This window comes from Merops nubicus, unplaced genomic scaffold (genome assembly GCF_000691845.1).
Source record: "Merops nubicus isolate BGI_N331 unplaced genomic scaffold, ASM69184v1 scaffold15589, whole genome shotgun sequence".
NCBI classification, from domain to species: Eukaryota; Metazoa; Chordata; class Aves; order Coraciiformes; family Meropidae; genus Merops; species Merops nubicus.
Genome location: NW_008632084.1, coordinates 148,830 through 173,201, shown reverse-complemented (window position 1 = coordinate 173,201; position 24,372 = coordinate 148,830). Strand labels below are relative to the sequence as shown.

General features: G+C 39.8%; 1 protein-coding gene across 1 annotated transcript; it reads left to right on the top strand.

The window, feature by feature from the left end:
* Positions 1 to 1,159: 1,159 nt before the first annotated feature.
* FRRS1 (ferric-chelate reductase 1) lies at positions 1,160 to 18,668 on the top strand. The gene is made up of 16 exons (XM_008947831.1): positions 1,160 to 1,207; positions 7,240 to 7,435; positions 7,657 to 7,793; positions 9,024 to 9,118; positions 9,766 to 9,916; positions 10,737 to 10,916; positions 12,391 to 12,489; positions 13,016 to 13,163; positions 13,692 to 13,808; positions 14,609 to 14,724; positions 15,031 to 15,117; positions 16,090 to 16,187; positions 16,361 to 16,419; positions 17,139 to 17,282; positions 18,413 to 18,474; positions 18,576 to 18,668. The coding sequence occupies exons 1-16, from the start codon at positions 1,160 to 1,162 to the stop codon at positions 18,666 to 18,668; spliced, it is 1,830 nt and encodes a 609-aa protein (XP_008946079.1).
* Positions 18,669 to 24,372: the final 5,704 nt, after the last annotated feature.

The window sequence follows — 24,372 nt, the reverse complement described above, 5'->3', positions numbered from 1 at the left end:
CGCTGCGTCCTCAGCGCCGCAGGCGCGGGCGCTGCGAGCCTTTGGAAGCCCTCTGCGCTTGACAGGGCTGTGCGTCTGAAGAGACTGTGGAGCAAGTTACTATCTGCTGAAGCTTTTAAAGCACCTTGTAGCTGTTGCTCTTCGCGCGAGCGTTTTTAAATTATTTTAGAGAAAACTCTCGCTTGCCTTAACGAGTGAAGGTAAGCTATGGCGCGTTTTGCCTGCAAGCCACACTAACCACGTTCCTCTTGCATCTTGTTTGCTTCTTAATGTTGCGTGCTTATTGCTTTCTTAATTTATTTCTTCGCTAATGTGCATAATGGGCAGCTGTGTGGTAACTTACAGTAAAAGTGCTGACTCTCTAGTTTGGTTTGCTTGCTGGAGTAACGAACTACGTTGTTTTAAGGTCAGCCTGTAACTTTGGATTCTTCACATTGATAAAAGCTCGCAGGGTTGGAGTACTAAAGATTATATACAGAGCAGCTGCCCAACAGAAAGTTAAATAAAAAGTACTGAACAAGGCGAAATCCTTGCTGCTGCTTCATTCTTGGTGGGATATATGGGGAGGGGGGGAAGACAAACTTACTGTATTCCTTTTTAAGATTTCTTAGCCCTCCTCTAAAACAAAGCGTCTCTTTGCTAGGGAGTAAATGTATAATAGGTTTTAAAATCATGCTGCAAATTTGTACCAACTCATGCTTTGAGGATGGTATCACAAATTGTGGGGTTTTTTTGTGTGTTTTCTTTTGTTTTTTTCCCTTAACTGCACCAGAAATAGTTAAGAATGTTAACTATTAATAACTATATTAGTAACTATAATAACTATTATAGTAACTATATGAATATTAACAATTAATTATTAATATCAAACTTTCTGAGGTCTGTGGAAGTACACGTCTGACACAGCCTGGGAAGCTACAGTCAGTGCTTCATTACAATGTCACACATTTTGGCTGAAGTGTGTGGGTCTTAGCTTGGCAAGCATTATAAAAATGTGTGCCTGGTGTAAAGGATGCTTATAAATATTTCCTTTTTGTGTGTGTGCTGTTTCTTCTTTCAGACAAACTTCCTCTGAGCTAAGGTATGATAAATGTTAATACTGTTAGATGCAAGTCGTATAGAAGATACGATATGTTCTCTTAATATAAGTAGAAAGCAAATGGCAATTTTACTCAGACTTGGTCACTGTAGCAGAACTGGCTATAAGGTAGGTACCTAAACTGAAACTGTTATAAAAATTCTTTTTGAAACAGACAAGCTTTGAAGTTCTCTTTGAATAGTTACTGAGGAGAAAAAATAAGAGGTTGAAGTGTGTATGTTTTGTCATTTTGTGGGCATGAGGGGGTGTGTGTTTGTACTTCAATGAGTTATTGTGAAGGTGAACACTACTTATTTTCTGCCTTTGCTCAGTACAACTAGTGTGATAGGAACAATGAGGAGAAGTTAATCCAAGCTCTTTTTCTGGACTCAGAGGGAAGGTGACTCTTGGACAGCAAAGCTGTCTGATTTTGCTTTGTAAGAGTACTTCTACAGAAACGTGATACAAACGCCTGTTAATACGGCTTATTCTCCTTTAGATTTTTTTTTTTATCTTCTTTTGCTTGCCCTTTTTTCTGAGGGTGCTCAGAAGAAAGGTTCTGGCTACAATAGTTGCTGTACTTTTGAATTGGCAATATGTTTGCCTTGCCCTTTTTCTCATCTCCTCTTCCTCTCTGGAATTAATTTTAGATTTAGTACTCTGCACCTAATGAAGTTCTGTTACATAGCTGAAAAAAGATAGCATCTGTGAAGAGACACTGAGTTTTTGTGTGAACGTTGTACTCTTGAGGAATTAGGGTGCCAGGGCTTTCTTAGCTGTTGATACCTGCAGGGACTGTAAGAGGTTTTTTTTAACACAGGAGGAAGTAATTTACTGTTCTGCATTTATCTAAATCCAGTTACTGTGAGATGTCATCAGGAGAATAAATTTGCATGTATACTAAATATAATGAAAAGATTCTCACTGAATCTTGGTGTGGTTGGTTCAGACTTTTAAAAATGCTATTTCTGGAATTATAGCAGTCATTTTTCCAACCATTTCTCATTCTTTCCTCCTCTCTCCTTAAGAGGAGGAAGAGATGACTTCTGAAAAAATGGGATGATAAATTCTGAATGTTGAGACAAGTGTAGTTGTATTGAAACTCTACAGAAGCTGATAGCTACTTTGAGCAAATCTATATTTCTCTCTGCAGTCTACCTTGCCAGGCAGAATCCCTTGAGGTTAGGGCACAGGTAATTACTTTGGTTAATGTTTGAATTATCACAGAGAGGTTCTTGTTTTGCCATGGTCCGTTGTAAGCATGGAGAATGCTAGTTTCTTCATCACCATTCATACTAACTGGAATGATTGTTGCTAGGTCACTTTTTTTGGAATATCTGTTGTAGGCTTTTTTTGACTGCCTCTTATTTAAAATATTCTGCGTCCCACTACCATTGGAATAACTAGCCATGCGTGGCTTTTTCCAACTTTAGAAAAAAGTTAAGGCAAGGGTGATGAGAAGATGACTGTCACTCTGTCTTATTTAGCTTTCTATTAACTGGAGGGCTGTATTATAGGTGGCTTCAAGTACACATTTTTTTTCCTCCCTGCTTCCACCACAAAAGTGACATGATAATTGAACCAGATTACAGGTAATGATCTGGAGTTTTTTTGAACAAACGTGTTTTGAAGATTTCTTTCCTCCGGGGGGGGTTGAGTTATATTTTATACTGAAGATTTAAAGTAGGGTGAGAGGGAGACAAACAAATTTGCAGTCATGCTTCAAACTAATGAGCTTTGAAGTATATTTTTCCTTTCTAAATGAAGACGTGAAACAGTGGTTTGAATAACTACGTTATACGGTAATGGTGTGGTGTGTGCTAGTATCGACGTGTGGGGAAAGGACTCCTGGATCTTGCACTGTCTTTGGTCCCATGTTACATGTTGAAAAGTCTGTGTACAGTACAAGAAGTAAATAAAATCAACAGCTGATGCTGTGTGATTGTGTTCTGACTGTGGAGCTAGTATGCTCTTAAGCACATCCTTGTAACCATCAGCAGGGCTTTTACTAATGCATGCCACCCCAGGGTGTGCAGCTGGCATGCTGGCAGGGTAGGAGGAGGTTACCTGTACTCTTGGGCCTTTGGTTAACACAAGACTTTCACTGTAATGCATTTAACTTGGAAATCAAGTCACTGAATAACAGAGAAATCTTAAAACTCTTTGTTGTTCTTCCAGGCTGTTCAAATGACAGTAATTTAATGAAAGCCCTTGAGGATTGCTTATTGAAAAATAGTACAGGAATTAGCTTTTATGTTTGTTGATGTTGTTATGCTTCAGTCCTGAAGTCAATTATTCCTTTACTCTCTGCTAATTCATACACTGTCACCGGTGAGTTGCGTTTCAAAGGGTTATAAATAAAGTCCTGTGGCCAAAGCTTCTCAATGCAACTTGCAAGCAAAATCGGTCAAGGAGGACAAACCTACAATTCATAGTAAGTTACTGTGGAAACTGAGAGTGTTCTCAAATGCTGTAGGTAGTACCAGGCTGCTCCACAGCTTACATGCCTCAAAACTTGAGTTAACAGATTCTCATTTTGAGTCTAGCTTTAGTGGCAGTACTTGGTGATGTATGGCTTTGATGCAATTTATGTTGTTCTTATCTACAAAAGAGGATCTTGCAGATATCTGCTGCTGATCAGAGTGCAGGTCAGCTGGTGCTTTTTTAACTCAGTCGTGTTTCTGGGAGGAGTACAGTAGCAGAGTGAGTAACAGTTCCATGAGGCATAATAGCTTTGATCAGACTCTCAGGTCCTTCATGATACAGGTGGAGAACTGTTTTTATTTTTACTTTATTCTTTGAATGGCATTTATTCTTTTGTGAGGTTAAGCATAGTTCACCCAGCACTCTCCAACTTTCCTGAGCCTAACCTCTCTGTAACAAATCCTTTCCGTGCTGTTAATCCTAACACTTCTATGTTTGGGGTTGTACTTAATGTCTGTGGTTGGGTGATTTAGTTGTCTTCCTCTGCTTTTCCTGAAAAGGGGAATACCAGAAAAAAGTTGCATGTTCCACAGTTTATCTTATGTTTGCTTATTACAAACCTTGGCTCTTTTACCTCTGTGTGTGATTGCTTGAAGTTTTAAAGCTAGTTACTCCTTTAATTCTAAATCGCTTTTCTGCATTGTGGTTTATATGACATGCTAAATGTCTAAAAATGCCATTCCTGACACCATCACTTTGGAGGGACTAACACTATGGTGACTGTTGAACTCTAATCAGAGAAAAGAGGAAATCATGTCATCTTACAGAAGAAGAGGTGACTTTTATATGGGAGTGACTTGTTGATTGGCAGTGGCTGACTTTTTTTTGTTTGGTGTGGGTTTTTTTTGTTTAGCAAAGTAGATTTATTGTTCAAATACTTAGGTGAGGATAGATATAATTGCTTGTCAATCTCCAGCCAGAGTATAAAGATACTTTTTATTGTCCTTTCTCAGATTTGCTTATTGCTGGTTCATTAGTTTAACTAGCCATCTTCTTTAGGTGGTGGGCTTTTTATCTTTGCTTTTGAGCTACAAGTGATATATATTCAGTTCTTGTGTCCTTGTCTTTCTTGCTCATTATGATTAGTATTTGGCTTCTTTTGAACAGGTCTTGGCTGAAGGCTGAGGGTGTGTGTGCACATTGCAGAAAGGGGGTGGAGAGGCACAGTGTGATCCTAGCTGAGTAAGGGGCAGCAAATGACTGTTTGTAAACTTCTATTTTTGGCGATTCCAGACTACAGTTTTAAATATGAAGTTCCACTGTGTTATAGAAGGGGTTTTATTACAGTATTTGAGTTACAGTCCAGACTAATTTGAAATTAATGGTTTCTTACAGCTTGACTTCTTTAGAATGTTGACCTACTGTACTGTTTTGTCTACATTAACACCTCAGGAGATGTTTTTCCTAAAAGTACAAAATGAATCTCACCACAGAATGATTTGTGTTGTGAGTACTTCCTGTCTCCCCTTTGCCTCTTCCGCTGTGTAAGCAGAGAATGTAGAGTGCCACAACGTATTTCCAGATAAAAGTAGCAAAGGGACTTTTCAAGGCAATGGAAGGGTTGTTTGAGGCAGGCTAGATTTTAGTTTGGAAATGACTGTTTCTTATAGGATCTAGCCCTCAGCATTGAACACACACAGAGAAGAGTGCTCTTCCACAGTTAACCCTGTTTAAAAAATATTTTTTTTTTAAAAATTGGTTTCCAGTACAGTTCTTTAGTCAGATTTGGAACTTTTAAATTTTTTTTTCACCTCTGCTTCTTCCTCTTTCTCTTCTGCCAGCTTTGGAGTCAGTTAAGTCTGCCAAACAATATTTCTTGTTTCGTTTTAAATCCCTGCTGCATCCTCTGCTACTTAAACTATAGTAGTATCCTACTTTTTTTTTTTTTTTCTCCCCTCTGCAGTATATGGCCTTATGTCTTCTGGCAGCAACTTGTTTAGAAGTTTTCACTGGTATATATAAAAGCTGCTTTAATGTGCCACCATTTTACTGAACCTTAGTTTTCGGCTTCCTGTAGACTTCCTTAACTAATGAATAAAATCATGTTGATGTAGATTTGTGAGAGTTTGGAGAAGTATTGGAACTAGAAGGAAAGGCTTACTTTAACTAGAAGTTAAAGTTACTGTCATAAAGTTATCTTGAGTATTTGGGAGGAAGAGTTGAGTGTTGTGTTTGGTGGGGTTTTTCCTATTTTTTTTTTTTTTTCCTAGTTCCTGAAACGTAACTGTTCAACCTCCTCTCCTTTCCAATTTTCTTCTATTTACTGGTGTAAAGTTGCTGAGGAGCTCTTAGGTTGAAATAAGAACATAGTATTGCCCTGGATAATGTGCACTGAATGTATGAGAACTTTGGACAAGTTCATACTGATGACTCTTAGAGAGCACGTTAGACTGATGGCATGCCTTGTCTTCATTTCTCTGCTTTTTAGGTATCAGAGTTCAGTGTGAACAGCTCTGAGCCTTTCTTATCTTCACATCCATGCATACTGTCAGGGAACTTGATAACCTGATACCTCTTATCAGCTGGGGCAAAATGGGCATGGCTTTTCCAGAAGACAGACCTGCTTGCCTAGTATAGCCTGGTACATGTTCTGCCAGAGGTGATAACCCACTTCTTGTGCCTCAAGATGGAAAGGAAGTTTATCTCTGTTCTCCCAACTTCTTTTCTTGTTGCCTGAGGTGTTCTGGAGACAATGATACAACTGTAAACCCTGCATGCTGTTGAGTAACAAAACAATTACCACAGTGTTCTTTGAAAAGAAGATTGTGGCAGAGCAAAACACTATATGATGAATGCTGGGATTAGGGGTTCATGTAACTGTTTCAAGCTCTTTGGTCCTATTACCCTACATGTTTTTCATGAAAGCTGTTCCCTTAACAAGAGAGTGACAAACAATTATATCATTTGACTAGTTGTCTCAAGGTCCAGTATCCAAAAGGAAGAGTTCAAAGGAAATATTTTGTGCTTCTCTGGAACTAACATACGTATTCCTTTTTTTTTTTTTTTTTTTTTTGTCTAAATCTTTACACCAAATTCCCACTCCTTTACACGTATAAAATCTATTTCTGACATTTGGCAATTTCAATTTCCCTGTAAAAAGAAGAACTTGTTGCCTGGGAACTTTTTCTCATATGTGAAGGAATAGACACGAGTGGTGGAAACAAGAGGCAGTCTGTAATGATGCACAGCTTGGAGTTATGACTAATAAAAGAGTGGGCTTCATACTAGCTGTGTAGTTCCTCAGTACTGTGGACCTGTATACATCAATGACACATGTTTTAAGATCTGTCTGTCCTGTGCAGGTGTTTAAGGGTCTTGGATATTTTTTTTTGAGAGAGAATGGGAAAGGTCTAAGAAAAAAAAAAACCCTCAAGTGACGTCAAAATGCGCTGAGATTGAGACAAGTAATCCACCAAGTGGATGGAGGCATCCGACTAATCCCTGTACTCTTGATGGCGTGAAACATGGTACCTGTGAATGTTCTTGCAAAGTCTGTCAGTTATGAGAAGCACACATTACTTTTAGCTTCTGCAGCTGGGAATGGTGTCTTCTCGTGCATGCTTCTGTTTTAAACATTTTTAAACTTTAGTATTCAGCTGACTCCTCTGAAGATGAATGGTGACCTGTACTGTGAATGTTTATTGTATTTAATTGCCTGTAACTTTTACGTTATGTAGATGGAGCTGCCTGGCCTTGCTTTTGCTGTTTGGATGTTTACTTGCCTCTGTGCATATGTGGATGGCTATCCAAGTGGAAAAGTAAGAGAAGCCTGCACTAGCATGATACCCTGTCATGGTGGCTCTCCACAACTGACACCTGAGCACACCATTACAGTGAATGGGACTGAATTTAAACCAGGGGACAGCATAGAAGGTATTGTGTCCATTGTAGGTGGAGTTTTATTTACTGTTTCCTTGTAGCATGTCTTTACTCAGCTAAGCTAAATGTGTCTAAGTAGTTGCATCTTGTTCAGGTGATCCATTTGGCAGTCGTTCAGTACTTGTAAAATGAGCTTCTGGTTGATGTTATTGGAAAGACTTCATTCTTCTTCTGGAGAATATTTCAACCTCCTTTTATTTTTCTTCTTGTTTCAGTTCATCTGTCTGGACCAGATTTTGAAGGGTTTTTCATGCAGGCCCGGGATGCAGAACAGCTGGATAGCCCTGCAGTTGGTTCTTTCATCTTAGCTGACCGCAGAGTTTCTCAGCTTCTGACGTGTGGCCGTACCAAGGTATAGTCTAGTGTCTTAACATCAGGTATAGAGGTGTTTGTACTGCACCAGGTCTGTAATAGGACAAAGCTAAGCTAGGTAGTCATCTTTGAGCTCAGTAAGTCTCTGGGAAATTGGTCCAACTTGCATTATAGAGGCATGGCTCACTGCAACTCTCTCAGACTGTTCTCATCAGCCATTTAAACTATCCTGGTGATAAAAGGCTGTTGACTGCTGCAGCAAGCTGCAGCATCCCTATCATAATATTTACTTGTGCACAACAAATGTAGTGTGTTTCTGGTTGTTGCAATTAAGATTAAAAAAGGAGGGAATGCTCTGTTTGCTTTGGAGAGGAGAGTTATCAGTCATTTTGCATGCTTGTTTAGGACAGGAAAAAAAAAGTGTCTTACAGCAAAGAAAATTTAGGACAGGTATTGCCCAAGTTCAGGGCACTAGATAGGCTGTTATCTTTAGTTTTGCTCTGTCAGTTACTGTTAATGGAGCCTTATAAGTAATGGGTTAGATCAATCTTCAATATCCACTTCAGTAAATAGATTCTGCCCCATTTGCAAGAGGTGTGAACTCTGACTCAACAACCAACTTGAACTCTATGAACATGTGCAGTGTGATCTGATCTGGTGTGGGCAAAGTTCTCAATCTCTCTAGATGTCTTTTTCTTCTCCATTTCTGTTCCCAGTGACATCCAGTTACTGCATTCATCAGTGCTGTGAAGCCATGGGGATGTCTGAGTTGTGCCTTCTGTGCTCAGAGGACTTAGTTCAGGGATGTTACTGGTCTGTTTATCTTGTGAAAATAACTGTCTGCCCACAGCACTACTTTTGGGTTTTGTCCTCTGGAATACTAGTTCTGTGCAACTCTCTGTACGGTTGTTGCACTACCCCTTCATGCTCTGACTAGCCAAACAGGGAGCATTATCTTACTATCAGAAAGAAAAAGTGTCATCACACCATTTGTACATAAACACTGCGAGAATGTCTGTCTCTTCACTGGAGTCTTCTGGGTTGGAGGATCTCTAGTTGTTCCTTACAGCCTTCAGCTTGCTAGTATGTATGAATATCAGTGGTATGCTTCATCCAGGCTGATGGTGACTGACTGGGGAAAAGCCAGTTGCACTGGGCCTGTGGAGTGTAAGCGTGGTGTCTGTTCAGGGTTCAGCTGCAGCCTGCGATGGCTTCACGGAAATCTTGCTGCATATCCACTGTGTAACTCCTGATATGTGTTTGTTTTCAGAATTCAGCTGTCAGTCACACAAATAAAGCAAAAAAGAAACACCTAAAAGTTTACTGGATTGCTCCTAGAGATGCACCAAAACATGTACAGTTTCTGTAAGTAAATCTGTTCTGGTTCACTAAAATGCAAATAAGGTAAACTTGTCCTATTGTCTGTGTCAAATATTGGCCAGCGACTGAAAAGTGTCCTTGGACTAATGGCCTGAAAGGTTGACACCTCTTGCTTGCTGTGGAGAGTAGTCTACATTAATGCAGATGATTGTCCTTTAGGGAAAGTTTGGAGATGATTATTTGGATTTTTATAGGGAGATGAGAAGGGGATTTGGAGTCCAGTTTATTTAGTATTTCTAGTTAACTGATCACTTCTCATGCCTGTAATAAACAGCGTTAAGCATCTTTTTCTGTGCTAGATGCTTGATAAAACAGTATGTATGCCTTACTGTTGTACTACTAGCTTTTGGGGAACTAATGGATAAAACTATGCAACTCTTCTCTGAGGGCATAATCTCTGCATGAATGGTTCTTATATCTAATACATTATGAAGTATTATGTTTTAAAATTATTTTTCTAATGCGAATCCAGATATTTTCCTACTTTAATCCCTAAAGTCATAGAGGCCTGCATAAAGATGAGGGTTTTACAAATGAGTTGTATAAACTATAGAAGCTTTTCCCTTTTCCTTTTAAGTAACAACCAGCTGTTGATGTATACAGTAATGGCTCTGTGTGTTGTGTTTTTTAAGAGCCACAGTTGTGAAGAAATACAGGACGTTCTGGGTGAAGATTCCTGGTCCTGTTGTTTCTCAGCCTAGTGCGCTGTCCCCAACAACCCCCCTGCATACAACATCAGAGGCTATGTCAACTTCACACCCAGTTTCCTACTTATCAAAGCCAGTAAGTAATTCTAAACCTAAGTAATGGTGTCTTTAATGCTTGTGATAATGGAATTTGGTGGAATGGTGTTGATAGAGCCTGTTGACAGAAAAGGAGAGATGGTGATTGGGTAACTTAGATTTCAGCAACTCAGAACATAGGCAGCTACCCTCTCATGTTAGTTGAGTTGCCTGAACTTCTGTGGGTTAAATGTCACGTGTGGGTCAGAAGGTTGATAGAACATTTAGAACTTTATGATCAGAAAATATTCTACCTACCTGGGAAGAGAGAGAGGAAAAATTTTGCTCTGGTCTTGACTAAAAACTTCCTATTTGGTAACTGCACACAAGCTTCATTCCATGAGTTCATGTGTGTTACTGACTTCCATTACTCATTCTTGAATGAGCAAGCATGTATTTGATCCAGAATAAGCACAACTTTTAAAATGTGTATTTTCTCATTTTGTATCGTTCAAATTCCTACTTTACAAAGGAAATTAAACGCTGATCTTCCCTTCTTTTCTCTCATCCTATAGCTAATATTGCCTCTCTAAAAATTAAACCAAAGGAAATGTCTCTAAAGTTTTCCCTTTCTTTTCAAATTTGTTCCATTATTTATTTTAAGGTGAAAATCCAGGTTGAGTAAAAGTACAGCTTGGAATTCACCATCATTTTACCTGCTAGTCCTGGGGTAATTGTAGGATTGGATTAAGAGATTGGTATGTAGACACAGATGGCATTTCTTTGCTGTTCCATGTATGCTTTCTCCTAGACTGGGGTAGAAGGGGAGAAAGAAGAGGGGAAGCTCTCATTGCTTATGACTTGTTTGCTTAATTATCCAGTTTAATGCATCAGGCTGTGGAAGTACGAAGTTCTGCATTAGGAGCCCCTCAAACTGTGATCCTGAAAGTGCTTCCTGTTTTTTTCTATCCTTCCAACAAGAGAAGAGTTCTGTATTCATTGAAATGAGTGGTACAAGTGAAGGCTATTTAGCATTTGCATTGTCACATGACCAGTGGATGGTGAGTGTCATGTTCTTCTTTAGTTGCTTTTGCAATATTAGTAAAGTTTGAATGGTGCTCTAGCAAAATATGCAGAGGGATGACCGAAAAGCTGCTAGATGTTGCTCAAAGTAACTTTTCTCTCATCGTGCTGAAGCACAGGTTGCCTTCTATACGTGATACTCGGTTTTAGCTCAGGACTCTGCAGTAGAATTTCCTTGTGGAGATATGTTTCAGCAGAACCTTAGCAGGTTGAGTGAGGTGATTATCCTTGTCTATGCCATTCTCATGAGGGTCCACCTGGAGTACTGTGTTGAGCACCAGGGACCACAGCATAAGAAAGACATGGACCTGCTCGAGCAGGTCCAGAGGAGGGCCACAGAGATGATCAAGGGGCTGGACCACCTCCCCTGTGAGGACATGCTCGTTGGGGTTTGTTCAGCCTGGAGAAGAGAAGGCTCGGGGGAGACCCTATAGCAGCCTTCTAGTACTTACAGGAGGCCTACAGGAAAGATGGGGAGTGACTGTTTATCAGGGCTTGGAGGGATAGAAGAGGTAATGGGTTCAAACAGAGAGGGTAGATTTAGATTATGTATTAGGAAGAAATAATGTACCATGAGGGTGGTAAGACTCTGGAACAAGCTGTCCAGAGGATTTGTGGATACCCCACGATACCCCATGGAAGTGTTCATGGCCAGGTTGGATGGGGCTTTGAGCAACCTGATCTGGATCCAACCTGATGGTGGGAGGTGTCCCTGCTCATGGCAGGAGGGTTTGAACTAAATGACCGTTAAGGTTCCTTCCAACCCAAACCATTCTATAATTCTATGAATCCAACGTGTCTGATAGCAGAGTAGCTGACTGGAATTCCTGGCTAGACCAAAAACCCTCACTTGTCAGAAGCTGGGTTACTATGCTTTCTGGAAACCGTTTGCATTTCATCATTTTTTGTACAGGAACGACTCCATTCAATCTTGAAGCGTTCAGAGATTTTTCTTTTTGTAACTGGTGTTAAAGTGAAAGGACGATGCTGTTGACAAATGCATAATCCATAATCTAACTGCTGCACAAATGAGATGCTGTTTGTTAATGTCCCTAGTGCAAGAACACTTGGTTCTTAACAGTACTTTGTCTTTACAGCTATGAGGAAACCCAACTTTTAACTAAATTTTTTTTTTTTTTACATGACATTGATATCAATCTGTCTTGTGTGCTTTATTTAGTAAATTCGAAATAATTAAACGTTGATAATACAGTTGCTGCCTGGGGGAGGGAGAAGTGTAAATGGTAATAATGCTTTACTATGTGTCATCTGTCTGACTTAATGTGGTACCTCAGGAATAGTGAAGTGTTTGAAAGCTGGGAAATAATAGCTTGACAGCTAGAGAAATCTGTCTCAGCTCTTGCTGCACACATTAAATGAAAGAGCTTTTGGAGACTGCCAGTAGTGGGTTTTATTTGGCTATAAATACCTTTTTTCTTTTAAACTCTTCAGGGTGGTGATGATGCATATCTGTGTGTTAATGAGGACCACCATGTTCACGTAAGCTCTGCCTCCCTGAAGGGACGAAGTCCTCCTGCTCTGGATTCAGAGGTACATTTGAAAACCACTAAGACACTTCCACAAATGTGGGTTTGAAGTCATGAATGGTATGTTTCTACTCTGTGCTTTTATTTTGCACAGTGGAGGTAAATAGTAAGGTGGGTCCATAATTCTTCAAGGTAAGATTTGTTGGTCTCTTACTTCCTAGTAGATGCTACCTTTGGAAGTCTAATTTTTAAAAATTGAAGTTGTGTGCTGGGATCTTACTCTATTGAGGAATTTTGTGCCCTTTGTTACTCTGTCCCTTTGCTAAGGCTGAAGTTGCAATCAATATATCTTGAGTCAAGAGTTGTAAGACAGACACCCTTATGTTGCTCTGTTGACTTACTGACATGCCTCCCTAGTTGGTATGCAAGAGATTCTTATCACCACCCTGATCATTGCCATTTTTTTGTTGCCATTCTTTCTTTGTACACCAGTGACACTCTTGTCTTTCACAGGATTACTTTTAAGCCAAAAGGTATTATTACTCTGCCAGTCTGAAAAGCCTGGGTATTACATGTTTCCTGTTTCACAGAATGCCCTTGAAGATGTGTCCTGGAGGCTTGTGGATGGTGTACTTCAGTGTTCCTTCAGGAGGAGTATTCATCTTCCTGCTTACACAGGGAGATTTGACCTGAATGCCAGTTACTACATCTTTCTGGCAGATGGGGAAGCTGGTGAAGGTAAACTTGACTAACATATGGCTGCTTTTCTTTGAACTGTTCTAAATGAGTTAGTAACCCTTAGGTAAGAGAGGACTTAGCTGAGAATTAGTATCTGAACTAAGGTTTCCAAGTTTGAGGCACTTAATCCTGTAATTTTTACTGCCTTTCTGGATCATGAGTTTGCTTTTGGAAATTTTAGTAAAGTTACACATGTGTTATATTGCCTACTTGATACTAGGAACTGGTAGCTGGCCACATCCTTTTTAAAAAAAGACCAGCATCAAAAGGAATTAGTCTTCACATTTTGTGCATGTAGTGGAGAAAGCTGTTTTCTGTAGTGGGGTGAGTGGGTTCTTGCAGATGAAGTGTGCAAGACAACTTAAATGATATCTTAAGTTCTTACCGCATTGTGTGTCAGAAATCTGGTTTGCGTGATAATTCTTGGTGGTCACAGCAGGGCTTGCATTCATAAATGAGGAGTGGGCAGACTGACAAGTGCAGTGGCTTTCACCAGTCATATGTAAATCACCTCATGTCACTGCTTAGGTGGACTAATACATAAACACAGTCGTCAGCCTCTGGTCACCAATGGAATGTACGATGTCACAGGCCTTCCTCGGGATATTGGAGGTTCTCACTCCCCACAGCTCATCAAGGTTCATGGTAAGCTGCAACTTATAGTTCTGCCTTCCAGTTCTACACTTGCTGAGACTAGAGAGTGAAGTCTTCCTCTTTATTGCAGAGTAGCTATTTCCTCCTGTATTTCTGGCACTCAAGTTATCTATATATATTGTTGACCAGCAAGATCTGAGACTGTGCAGTTGGAGTGAAGTCATTGATAATTTCTTATTTCATGAACAGTATTATAAGGTTCTTTTGCCCAGGAAAGTGAACCTGTGGTTACATTTTCTCCAAAATTTATAATTAGCACCTATTTCTGTTTACCTCTTTCTTTCTGGTTTAATTTGTCCTTGTTGTGTTATTGGTTTAATTCTACTTGAAATGAGAAACCCTTCAACTGGCAGTCCAGAGCCATTGAAGTTAACAGGAATTTTTCCTCTTTCAATACTGGACTTTGAAGCAGGCCTGTGAGAGAACTATCACTCATTGTGTTAAACAAATTGTACAAAATGTCACCTTTCGTCCTCTGATGTCTGAGCTGGTGGCAGAACAGCATCTCTCACCAGTATGTACTGACTGTACTGGCACATGTGAAACGTGCAGTAGTCAGAGTGGGTCTGTTGTGCTGTGTGGACACAGTATGGTGGTATTTTGTATGGGTGTTTCTGCCCTCTAGCAGGTAAATGCTGTCAAGTTGTAGTCAGAACCAAGTGATTAAAAACTTATCACTGGTAAGTTCTGAGTATAAGTGTACGGGGTAAGCTATTACACAGTCTTTGGAGCTGTGTTCGTATGCGGCTGAGTCACTCACGTTTACTGTGTCTTTTTTTCTCACTTTTCAGGAGCGCTGATGTGTGTTGCTTGGGTTACCACAGTGAGCATCGGTGTCATTGTCGCGCGGTTCTTCAAACCTGTCTGGTCTCACTCCTTCCTCTTTGGAAAGGAGTTGTGGTTCCAGGTGGGCAAAATCTTCCTGTATCTCCAGCTGTATTTTCTAGCTTTATTGTAAGCAGAATTATAAACCTGCTAGATACAAGAAATAGGCAATCAAACTTTGATTTTTATCTTTCTTTAATCTTATGAAATAATTGCATATCAGAAGTTCACCTGCATTACTAGTAAAGCAAAGTCTAAAGAGGACACTAAGCACATCTTTAACTGTAGATCAATTTGTTATAGATCTTTAACTGTAGATCTGTTAATGTATTTTAATGGTGTACTAAGGAAGCTGTTGAGTATCTAAAAGCAAACTTAACTTTTCTAGGTGCATCGTATGCTTATGTTGAGCACAGTCATGCTTACAAGCATTTCTTTTGTGTTGCCTTTTATATACCGAGGAGGCTGGAGCCACGTAAGTGTGTGCTTTTATTTTGTGAACTCAAATGTGAAGGTTGGACCAGATGAATGAGGAGGTCCATTGGTGACTAACATGTTAGAATTATTGCTGAGGAAATTGCTGTGAAAGCTGTCCTTAAGTAGGCTAATTTCAAATCCTGTCAACACAGAAGAGGCATGTTGCCTCCTGTAACTGCAGCTGAAAATCTTCAGGACTTTCTCTCTTCCTCTTTATCCCAAATAAAATCCTTGCTCACAGTTTCTTTATGTGCTAAATCAGCCTTCTTCCCATTTCCTCAGAGAATTTGAATTTGGAGGGAAGTAAGGATGGGACAGCTGACTTACTAACATATGGTAAACCTGCTGGGAATAAGTGTTGTTATGAACTTGGATTTTAACTGTATCCAGTGATTAAGTTTTTTTCTGGAACAGTAGTAGGATAGAAATTGTATACCTGTTGCTGTTACCTGTATAATATTTTGTGCTAGGTGGTATCAGAAACTGCAAAATCTCAAGTATCTGAATTAAAGGTGGGAGAGTATGATCACAGGTATGAGCTAGGGGAATTGAATATAAAATGCTTCAGGGTTAAGATTAGAACAGTTGGGAGTGAGAGGGGAGACCAGCGCTGGGAGAAATTACAAAATTTGCCGCTCCTGAAGACACAGGATTGAGGGTGGAGAGCTTGGAGCATAGCTTCTACACTCATATTGCTTTCTGCTTTTAAGCTAGTAGGGTTTCTCAATACAGCAAAAAGGTGGGACAAGCCTGGGTCAAACTTACCAGGGTCTTACGCTGTTGAGGAGAACCATCTCCGTCCAGCAGCAGGGGAGCTCACTGTGTCCTGTTGCCTCTGCCACCCTAAATACAGTGCTGCTCCACTGTTGTAACTTACTAATACAGGCATAAATGAAATTGTCAAGTTTTTGGTATTTTTTTCTGTGTCTTTATATGACTAAGATATTAAAGAAAAATGTCTTGTGTTTAGCAAGCAGGTTTGCATCCCTATCTTGGCTGCATTGTGATGGCTCTGACAGTCATTCAACCACTTATGGCAGGTTTCAGACCATCTCGTCATGCACCAAGGTACTCACTACTCCCTCACTAAGTTACAGCCCCAGGAATTCTGGTCATTTCTTTAAAAATACTTTTTACATTTAAAATATACCTTTAAAGTAAATAACAATGTTCTATTTTTTTTTTTTTTTCCCTTCCTTCCCAAACTACATAATCAATAAAATGCTTTCCTTGTTTTGTAGGAGGCAGTTATTTAACTGGTTTCACTGGACTGCTGGTACAACAGCTAGAATACTAGCTGGTGAGTAGGACTATAGTTGTAACTCTCTTAAGTGATTTTTCTTTGAATGAACTTTGTTCATTGTCTGGGCTATTGCTCATCCAAAACATCTATGGATGTCCAGTCCAGGCATCTCTGAAGTTTCTTTTTCGTGCTGGCAATCGTCTGTGTGAGTTTTAAGACACTACCAGGTACTGCTTTAAGGAGAAATAACTGTGTAAAACCAAAGAGATTGCAGGCAAATCTGAAAGATCTCTGTAATGAGGACTTGTTCTTATATTGGGTAATTTCTTTTTGTCCTGCAAGATTTGAGTATAGTGTTCTTACAGTAATATAGTTCAATGTTATTTAATGGGAGAGGGGGAACTCGCATAACTGGAAGCTGGGCTTAATTCTGTTAATAGTGACAAGTTTCCACAGGCAGCTTAAGCACAAGTGTTGTGGTGACTGTGGTCATGTTGGTAGAGTCACAACTGCTGGTGTTTGTGTGGCTGTGGTACGATAGGGCATTGAGCAGGATGAAAACTACCTTGGTCTTCTCCTTTTCTTTCTGCCTTCCTCCTCACACTGCCCCCCCCCAAAAAGCCAACCTTTTAGTGGAATTGGCCTCTTTAACCTCATTCCTCAAGCAGTTATAGGCAGTTCATGGGAAATCTATTGCCCGAGGTATCGAGAACACTTTAAAAATTACCCTGGTACTGCACTCTTAGTGTCTCTTTTATCTTGTTTTTACTGACTAGTGGTAACTATGTTCTTGGGAATGGATCTACCAGCACTTGACCTACCAAACCCTTGGGACACCTACACAATGATTGGTTTTGTGGCTTGGCATGTCAGTATTGATGTTCTTCTGGAAATACACAGCTACCGTCTCATACGTAAAGGTACGAACCCAACCAAAATCCTCTTGTTACCTTGCTTCCTGAGGATCGTGCAAAAAATGTGGCAGAGTGGATTGAATTTCAGGAGGTGTTCTTTGGCCCCTAACTTGGAAACTGAAAAGAAATTACTCTTGAGTAATAGTACCATGTGTTCTGCACAAAGTAGTATGGGAGTAAAACAGCTTTCAAGACCAAAGTATTCTAGAAAAATTATTTTTGTACCATTCTAAATAGTAACCTCTCATTTCTCAAACCCAAGTTCATAGGGGCATGCTGAAATGTATAAGTATTTTCCAAGAATCTGTCACTGTTTGCCATGTTTTTGATCCCAGGTGGGTAGGGTAAAATACAGGTTTATTCATGCAGATTTAGTTGGCATTTTATTGTGACAAAGAGCTGGTATGAATGGCTGTTATTGCATGAGCAAAATGAGCAGAAATTTGAGCACAAAAATTTTGAGTGAACACAGCAGTGAAGGTGAAATCCTGGCACCAATATGTCTAGTGAAGAGACTGGTAGTAACTTTATTAGCAATTCCTTCACTCTTTGGTGTCACTGAGTGGAGATGACTGTGCTCATGTAAACAATCTGTATCTAAGGCAGAGATGAGGCCTCTGCAGAATTGAAGAAGCATGATTAGTTAAGAGGCTGTGTAAAGTGGCAATTATAGAAGACATGAATTTAAATTTAACTGCACTAATCCCTTCCTAGCAATAGAGAAGTGAACATTCAGTGTTTGAACAATGAATGTTGGCTAATGGAAAGTACTTGTTAATCTTGTTATCTTAAAATGAAAAGGTTTTGGATAAAGTGAATGTTATGTTCAGCTCAGAACTCAGTGTTTTGATGATTCACTCTAGCAAAAGAGACAGAATGTTTTGCCACTTCAATGTCCAGAAGTTACTTTGTCAGTCAGCTCTGGAATGGTTTCTAACTTGTGCAGGGAGCATGATAGCACAGGTCATGGAGAGTCAAAGGAGACTTGCAAGCGATTCTCAAGTCTGATGCTGTATAAAGCTTTGCTACTAAAGCACTGGATCAAGACCTCTGCCTCGTAAAAAGTGAAGGAAAAACAAACCCTTTCTCTTAAAAGCAGACTTACATTTTTTTTTTTTTTTCCTTCCAACTCACAGTTGAAGTGATAGAGGATGACAGAGTACAGATACTGCAATCACTCACATCTGCAGAAGCAGAGGTAACAACTTTGTAAATAACTACTATGAGATGTGATGATTCTTTGTTTAAGCAAATAAAGAGGCTGACATTTCTATGCCTTTTCTTTCCCTTCTCTTGCAGGGTCGTCTGTTTAAACAGATAGTGTTATCTATCTATGTCTGCGGAAATACAGTCTTCCTCATTGCCTTCCTGGCAGCCATCAACCAAATATGAAATAAGTCATTGCAAATTTTGTGACGAAACATGAGGTTGAAAAGCCTGCAAGGAATGCTTTCTATTAAACTTTTCCATCAACGTCTCACTGAAGATGTAACTGAAGAGCAATGGGGCACATGCATCGTGCTGAGGGTTAGGGAGAACTTGAATTCAGATCCCTAGAAGGAGGCTGCAGTCCTGCAAAAGCTGTCTGCTGATGGGACTTTTAATGGGATTCTTTGCCAGAGTAAGGGTTGAAGTTTCTAAGTGTAGTAATTAACTTGACTGAAACTTACAGGTTAGGAAAACTGAGGTGATGTGCTGGAAATGCTGTTTGGATAGTCAGTTCCCTAAACCTTTTGTGAATGTTATTGGGAAAACGGGTTAAAAATGAACCGGAATCTATCATCTCTCTTCACGTTACTGTGTTCTAATGGCATGTGATGTGACAACCTCACATGACGCTCAAGACAGTTTTGTACATAAAAGGCAACTATAACTTAGTGAAAAACTGTCACAAATGCAGGTTGATGTATGAGCTAAACGCTGTTTTATCTTTGCAGTTAAATGCAAAAATATTCTCTCTGCTCTAAGAGCAGTACACTTGGACAAGTATTTGAGTTCGGCAACTGCAGTGCCTTAGTAAAACCACCATTTATCTCACTCAAAACACCGTTCTGTCCCATTCTCCTCAGTGCTTCTAAACCATAAAGAGAAAATGTGTTTACAATATAAGTGCATTAAAACTAGTTGTACTTATCCAAAAGTGAAACAGGAAGAACCTATCTGTGTGTATGGATTTCTGTGTTTGTCTCTGGTGGCTTGCGGCTTCTGAGTTATTCTGTGTGAATAAGATGAATTCATGCCACTTGATGCTTCAAGGAAAGTGAAAATACTTGCTCAGGGTGTTGAAGTTGTATTTGCACTATAGAGTTGAAAATAGATTAGGAGCTGGTTTGACTTCAGGAAAAGCAGCTTCTGTTAATGTTGAGTCCTTTGAGTTCCCATATCTAGGAGCTAACTGTCTTTACAAGAATATGGGAGGGCAGTTTTTTAGTCAACAAAAAATACCCCTTACCTAAATACGTGAACTAGGCACAGGGAATGGGAAGAGACTATATTGTTCAACTTACTGGTTCATGGTTTGCCTAAGTATGGAAGGGCGCTCTTGAAACGGCATCTCAGAAATAACCCCTTAATATGCCATGCAGTACAGTGCTTTGCACTTGTTTTCTGCAGCTCTGAACCATTTTTCTTCATTTTTGAGGCTGGAAAGTATCCATTTTAAGTTGTAATGCTTCAAAATACATCTTCAGCCTAGGTCTACTAAGCTAGCTGGGAATAAAGTTGTTGGAAGCATTGGATAGAACAGTAAGTAGCAAGGCCTGGCCTGGTAGCAACCATTACAGCAACATATTTCTCCTGTCTCACATCCAGCTCTAAGTATTTCCTAGTTGTGGGTCAGGTAGTGGTTCCCTTCATCTATTAAAGTTGTCTGTTTCTGTTTTTTCCTTCAGCTCCCCAAATCCACAATGCATCCTATTGCAGGGACAAGTCATATTCAGAAAGCTACAAGTTTGTAGTCTGTGATCTTCATTTTGGATGCTCGAGTAACTATTTTAGCCATAAGAGCATTTACAGAGCTGGGATTTATCCCTTTGTCAGCAGCAGCAGAATGCAAGTGTAAGTTGAATCATTCCCCTTCCTTCTGGAAGCTGTGAAGGTCATGTGCTGGTTGGGAAAGGGGACTAGGAAGAACTACAGCAAAACCAAGGCTGAAGGGTAAGAAGCATATTGCTAATTGTTTGGGTTTGTAGGGATTTTTACAGAACTCTGATCTCAAAGGCCTGGGAATCACAGGCCTATCTACAATAGCTGTACTGTGTCTTGTTTCATTTCCATGTGACGATAAACACAGTTTTTTTTAAAACATGAATGTAAGTATCTTAGGTTTTGGTCCATTTTAGTAATGTGAAAACATTGAGACTAGAAAAGAGTAGTCTTGCCTAACAGCAAAATGAATTGTCTGGTTTCTTTGTAGATGTTGTTTCATAAATTAAAGCTATTTAAATACTTATTGAAGAAACTTAATGAAATTGAATATTAAAATAGTTTCACTCTGTAATGCAGTTTCTTTTCCTCAAGAAAAAAACAACCAACCTGTTCCACATCTCATACAGCTTTAAAGCTGACAATATTGTCAGTTGTTCTTGGCATAACTTGTTCCTTCGCAGAGATAGCAATACTGTGTGGTTTCTTATGTGAGGCCTTATATGCAGTATTGTGACTTACTTGGTTGAAAGACTTGTTAATTCTGTGTAATGTTTGCTCACATCATCACCCCTGCTGCCCCCTTCCTGCATGGCTGGTAAGAGGATGCACTGGGTCGTATTGTAGTGACTTCCAAAATTGCTGGTCTACTCCTTTGGGGACAAAAAAAGTCAATAGAAGTGTTTGGTATCATCAGGAAAATGGGTGACAGGCAGCCTGGTTTTAGAGATGCTGGTGGCTTCTGTATTTTTTTCTTTTTTAAATGATAGAATGCTTTGCTTCATAACAGAATCCATAACTGAAGTCAAGAAATCTTCACAAGAAGAGATCAAGAAGGTTTCAGTGTTCCCTTTTCCTCTCAGATTAAACGTGTGATGACAAATCAACATTAGCATACTTCCTTGTGGGTTCTTCTAGGTAGGCAAACACTCTCAGTCAAGCAGAAAATTGTGATCAATCTCACAACAAATAGTATACTGATTGAGGTGTTAGGTGCAGCCTCCAAATACTGGTCATCTGCTCTTGCCTTTACTATAAATCATGTTTCCTGGATACGTTTTGAATGAAAACTGATGCAAATAGCTCAAATGCAGTGGAATTCACTGCTTTTTTTTTTTTTTGCTAGCTGACATGCAGGCTGTGGAATGAACTAGGAAAAGGTGTGCTTTGTTTCCGTTCCTCACACAGAACACTATAGGGTTTTCTAGTTTGTCAAAACTCAGAAGACAGGGAGACTTCGTAGTCAGTGTAATAATGCCTGTGTATTTCCCTGACCCTGGTTTGGGGAGGCTGGAGAGAGCTCCCCTGCCGTTTGTTCTCCATCACAGCTTGTAACACCATGTGGCGCTCTTGTTCAAATAACAGCATTTTTAGTTTGCTTGCTTGCTTTAATCTGACAGTGGGAGGCTGAGATAGTTAAAGGATGTCCAAAACAGGAAGTGTTCCTAGATGAATTAAGAAAAAAAACCTCGACCCTTATTAAGAAACTGTCTTTAATTTTAAGCCAATCCATACAGATAAACATTATGAAATGGGTGTTTACCTCTATGCTTAAGGTCTTAACAGTTGCAACCTGTTTTGTCATGTGTGTAAACTGTGCACTGCATGGGTATATCCATAAATGAGTAGAAGGGTGGTTGGGGGATGATCTGTTTGTCATTCTGAGAAATTCTTTGCTCCTATCAGTCTCATCCATGCGTGAAGGGGGGAGCTGTTGCATTTGCTTACTGGAGGGAGTGGCACAGCAGAATCGGCACAAAAGTGCTTCTGAATGTGCTCGTACGTGAGCTAGTTCAACCACTGAATAGCTCCTGTCAGTTTTTCTCATGCTATGCAGAAGTGACTTTACATATGGCAAACCACAAAAGCTGAACGTCTGCTGCACTCTGAGCTATGTATCTGTGATAGTCATCCTGGAGAAAAAATGCTGCACTAAGAGGGACTCCAGCTTTGGCTTTGTCTGAGAGTCTTCTGCCTTGCTGGACCTTAGAAATCATTCAGCTTTAATGCTGAACTGGAGTTTTGGATGGCATCTGTACTGACGTGATGACTTGCCCTATTGTGGTTCAGCTCTTGTTGATATGTGGGGCAGCTCTGGGCTGCAGCGCTTGGAACATCCCTGCTTCCCAGAAGCACACAGCTCTTCAGTGCTCCATTTTGTCTGTCCCTCCAAATTAATGATCTGATATCCATGCTGCTACATAGCTAGTGTATTAGTGTGAGACAGTTCAGATTCAACTGGCACAGACTGAATATATTTTATACATAGGACATCAGAATTGCCCTGTGGCAAAGCTGAGATCTGCTGAGCCCAGGATAATCTCCAGAGGCTGTAGTGATGAGTGCTTAGAGTAAAAGATGTAGCAAGGCTGCAGTGATATTTTGGTCCCAGCAAGATCATCCTGCTACGTGCAAGGATGTCCAAAGCTAGAAACTACAGCTGTACCATGAACTTTTGTAGTTATTGAATTTTATCGATGAAGCATGCAATAAATTGCTTTAAAAAAGAAATTGTTAATGCTTTTGCCCTCCCATGTAATTTGTCACTATGAGAAAGAACTTCTTGGTTTTGTTTTAAGCCTGCCTCTTGATGTCATCATTTAATGGATGATGTTTTGGTTTTACTTTCCTGCCTTTATCACATTTCTCTTGGCCTCTCATGTCTGTGCCTTACTGTCTTTTTACTTGTACAGCTGCTGCTATATATTGAGCCATTTCACACTGCTGATCATCTTCATTAGTCTTCTCTGCTTGTCATTTCAGACACGGGGTGACCTAACTGTGCTCAAGTTGTAAATATGAAGTGCTGTGCCAGAGTTCTGGTTTGTTTTCCACACCTTCCCTAATGAATCTTAAAGCTCTTCTTATTTTCATGGCTTCTGAGCATGGAGATAGTATTTTCAGAGGACTATCTAAAATAATGCTAAGATGTTTTGTTTCCTACGTTTGTAACGCCAGCTGAACAACAACTTCTTGTACTGCATCTGGTTAGGGTTGTTTCTGTTTTTTTAACATCTCATGTTTTGGTAGTGAATTTCACCTGTTGTATACTTACTATGCATTCACTATTGTGAATTCTCTCTTCAATCTCCTTTCTTTTAATCTACTCTGAATAGTATGTTTGCAGCAGCATTTTTGCCCCCTTTTCCAGATCATAGTTTAATAGCACAGATTATTGGGAAGGCAGGGGATGAGTGTCCATAGCAGCCTACCACTGTTAAAAAAAAACAAAAAAAAAAAAAAACCTGCTTGTGACTACTTCAGTTTGCTTTCTGACTCTCTCACTCCTTGGTGTATCCTGTTAAGAACCTTTGAAAAGATGGAGAAGAAAGAGTTGAAGGTAACTCCTTCTGCTGCTTTTGGAAACAGCAAAGAACAGTAGGAACAAGGGGAAGAAGACAAACCCAGGATAGACATAGAGAAAGTATAATACAGTAAAATTTATTTGCTCTTCTCTATTATTCCACTCTGCAGCTAACCATCTCTTACAAGTCCCAAAATTTGAGATTATTACCTACTTCAGACTGAGAGCCATTGAGTGTTTAGAGGCTGCAAGTCAGCTGATTACTACCATTGTGCCTCAGTATGAGGTAGTAGTTTCAGTTTCTTGCTTGAAACGAGGAAGACCAGCAAAAAAAGTTACAATCATTTTTTGCTGGTGCAAAATTTGAGTCCACTATACTAGAATAACACAACCTGAGTTTTATCTGTTTAATGCATCTGCTAGTGAATTGAAATCAGGCTAAGACCTAACGAAATAAAGCTATCATACTGATTTGAATATAAGCATGTGGTGCTATGAGGCACTTCCCCCCCCCGAGAGCTGTACTGGAAAAATCTTGACTTGCATGTGATTTTTCTAGGTGTAATTGTGCCTTATGGCTGCTGTAAGGGCCCTTAGCTCATGGGAAGAATTAGCTCGTTCCTTGGTGACCTTGCTGGAGAGCTGTGC

Excerpts from the sequence above, each read along its gene's own strand:
- FRRS1 (XM_008947831.1), top strand. The coding sequence starts at position 1,160 with ATGGCAATTTTACTCAGACTTGGTCACTGTAGCAGAACTGGCTATAAG. Across the intron at positions 16,188-16,360 it reads CCATCTCGTCATGCACCAAG|GAGGCAGTTATTTAACTGGT; the intron begins GTACTCACTACT and ends CTTGTTTTGTAG. Across the intron at positions 16,420-17,138 it reads AACAGCTAGAATACTAGCTG|TGGTAACTATGTTCTTGGGA; the intron begins GTGAGTAGGACT and ends TTTACTGACTAG.